At 40.7% G+C, this 3,201-nt stretch overlaps 1 protein-coding gene across 1 annotated transcript; it reads left to right on the top strand.

Annotated features, from left to right (window-relative positions):
- The first annotated feature begins 205 nt into the window (after positions 1-205).
- On the top strand, positions 206-2,937 carry LOC126706771 (RING-H2 finger protein ATL43). Its single transcript, XM_050406320.1, has one exon. It carries the CDS (start codon positions 872-874, stop codon positions 2,111-2,113), a length of 1,242 nt encoding a protein of 413 aa, XP_050262277.1. The 5' UTR covers positions 206-871; the 3' UTR covers positions 2,114-2,937.
- The last annotated feature ends 264 nt before the right edge of the window (positions 2,938-3,201 follow it).

The raw sequence follows: 3,201 nt of genomic DNA, 5'->3' as shown, positions 1-3,201 counted from the left end.
AAATATATAATTTTTATTTTACAATATTTGGTACAAAGTACAGACAGTGGACCATAAAAAAAGAAAAAGAAAAGTACAGACAGTGGGACCAACATTTGGCTTGTTTGGTACAGTGGGAAGCATGGATCACGTGGTCAGTAATAGCTCTGCCTGTGTTTTTATGGCCAACAGTGAACTATTATTCGTGTATTGAAGGCCCCCATGGATCTCTCTCTTTCACTCTCTCTCTCTCTCTCCAAATTTGCTCAATTGCTCCATCATTCCAAATCAGGTGTATACTTTGTATAGTGTATTGCCCCTCTCTATCTACCTATCGATCTTGGCTTATCAGAGATTGAACTTTTAGGCTTTTAGCCATAGACCCCCCTTTTTTTCTTCTCTTAAAGCTGTTTTTTTTTTCTTTGATCTTACTTAAAGCTGTTTTCTGATCACAACAAAACACAAAAAGTACCGTTAAAAATCATCACCACCTCTTTGCTGATGATGTTTTAGTTCGTTTGTATTGTCTGCATTGTAAGGTTGTCCAAAATATCATTCTTAATATCTTTATATTATTTGTTATTCTCTTGTTCCAAAAATCCTTCTCTCAATAATTACAATAAAATAAAACTCTCACAATTCTCGTAGTAGTGGTAGTAGTAGATGCCTTTGTCTTGGTCTCCTTTGTATCTTTTCTCCAAAATCCTTTCCCACCCACAGAATCTTCTTTCTTGATAGAAAAGTTAGGACCTTGTAGAAAGAAAAGAAACCCCATTTTTTCGGTCTCTCTCATACTCGAAGCCCCTCCACCCAAGAAAACTGTTTGCTATTTTAAGCATTCAAAAAATAAAAATATTTGCTCGAGTAGTGACTCTCAAACCCAGCGACAAACATGGAGTGTTTCTTCTTCGTTTCCAAGCCTTTGACGCTCGTCGCTCTTTTCCTTATCCTCCTATCCGCTCCACCTTCCATGGCGGACGACGATAACAACAACAACAATGTTAAAGGTGGTGGTGTTTTCCTTAGAGACATTGCAACCAATTCATCATCTAATTCACCTCCACCAATGTCGAGTGAAAACCATGGAAGATCTGTACCCTTTAGGCCTAGCATGGTGGTGATAATAGTGGTGTTAGCAGGCATATTCTCCGTCGTGTTTCTCGTCCTCCTCTACGCAAAACACTGCACTGGTGATGGCATTGTAGTTGTCACAGCCACACCCACAAGGGCCGCGACAGCGAGGAAGAATTCGGGAATCGATCGAGGTGTCGTGGAGTCATTGCCCGTGTTTCGATTCGGATCTCTCCGAGGCCAAAAGGAAGGCCTCGACTGCGCAGTTTGTCTCAATCGTTTCGACTCCAACGAAGTCCTTCGGCTCCTCCCGAAATGCAAGCACGCGTTCCATGTCGAATGCGTCGACACATGGCTCGATGCTCATTCGACGTGTCCACTCTGTCGATACCGTGTCGACCCAGAAGATATTCTCCTCGTCGACCGAAACCCACCTCCAGAATCTCGCCAAAACAGCACCCACGAGGTCGTTTTGGACGTGAACGTGAACGTGAACGTGAACCCAATTGGGAACAAACGATTCTCAGGTCGACACTCATCAGGTGGCGAAAAGGGAATTTTGCGTTCGAATTCTCACGATCCGATGGCGCTTAGGAGATCGCTCGATAGTGCTGGGGTGAGAAAAAAGAGTCAGAGTTTAAGAGCCATTGGATCTTATGATTACCCAAGAAAAGATGGGCTATTGTCGACGAGCTTAGACAGAGGGAATAGTAGGGTGGAGCACAGGATAATTGTTTCTTCTAACTCGAGTAGGGCCCACGATAGGTGGAGCGATGCACAGCCGTCAGATCTTTTGTATTTGGGGTCAGAAATGATAATGAGTGACAGCCGTAGATTTTTGTCGACATCGAGATCGAGACAGCAACAGCACAGTAATGGTATTGATGGCAATGGTAACGAGTTGCGGAGATGGGGTGGTGCTAGTAGTGGTGGCAGAAACAATACAAACACAAACACCATCAGCAACAACAGCAACACAGTAATGAATGGTCGAAGTGTGTCGGAAATCACTGGCTTCAGCAGGTTCCCAATCAAAGCCAATAGAGCCAATAGCACCCACTAATATTATTACTGATCACTGATTAGTGGGGTTGGCTTGGCTTGGATTTCTGCCAGCTGTATGGTCGAGACATACCTACTTGCAATTCAAGATTGTATAGTAAGATTTAGAATTTGTAGAAAACTCTTTCTAACTCGATACACAACAATAACGAGTTGGAAGAGATTTTTCTCAACTAGTTTGAGAAAGTTTAGTAACATAACTTTTGGAATAATTCTGATTTGGCCGACTTTCATTTCGACCAAATTAAAATTATAGCCAAAGTTACTGTATAAATGTGTCGTTGCTGCCTCGACAGGACCCACTTTCTCTTTCTGGTGTACCTTTTGAAAAATGATTTTCTGCAAGGCTGGCCCAAGCTGCTATGTTAACGTGCATGTGAGGACTTTGGTGTACGAAAGTTCCAGTCGAACAGAAGAAAAAAAGAGAAGAAGGCGTGGATGAGACATTGCATTTACACCAAGGTGATACGGAAATCATTTATTTCTTGACAATTTTGTTTGTCGCTCTTTAATTTTAGTGCTTTCTTTTTCTTTTTTGGTTACTTTGAAATTTCCTCTGTTACTGGTGGGTATGGGTATGACAATGGTGGGTACGGGTGCATCTCTGCTACACATTATTTCTGATGGGCATGTGGTGGGGTTCGTAAATTGTACAAAATTTTGTGTACTCTTCTACTTGATTGTACAAAGTGCCAGGGAATAAGGAAAACAGCTAGAGACGACGACAGGAGTAAATGGAATTTGATATCTTCAACTTTGTACTAGCTTTTTATTCATTCAAAAAGAAAAAAGAAGTACTGGCTTTTAGATCTCGGTATTTGTTCATACTTTCTTTTAAATTTTTGATTCATTTCTTTAATCATTCTTTCTTGGATTGCTTAAATGTGTTTTTTTGTTTTTGGTTTTTTTGGTCTAATGTGGTATCAACAGATCTTTGAGCACCTTTTTAATCTTCAAGTGTGTATATTATAATCCTTTCTCCTCCCCTCACATACACCAGATAATTACAAAGAAAAATTCCTTAGTGGTTGCCATAATATGCTGGCTAATAATTTTGAACTTATTGACTTATTGCATAAGACTATTTAG

The sequence above is a fragment of the Quercus robur genome, chromosome 11 (assembly GCF_932294415.1).
Source record: "Quercus robur chromosome 11, dhQueRobu3.1, whole genome shotgun sequence".
Lineage (NCBI taxonomy): Eukaryota > Viridiplantae > Streptophyta > Magnoliopsida > Fagales > Fagaceae > Quercus > Quercus robur.
Note: the sequence above shows the minus strand (reverse complement) of the source record. Positions and strands in the feature narration are given on the sequence as shown.

Excerpts from the sequence above, each read along its gene's own strand:
- LOC126706771 (XM_050406320.1), top strand. The coding sequence starts at position 872 with ATGGAGTGTTTCTTCTTCGTTTCCAAGCCTTTGACGCTCGTCGCTCTT.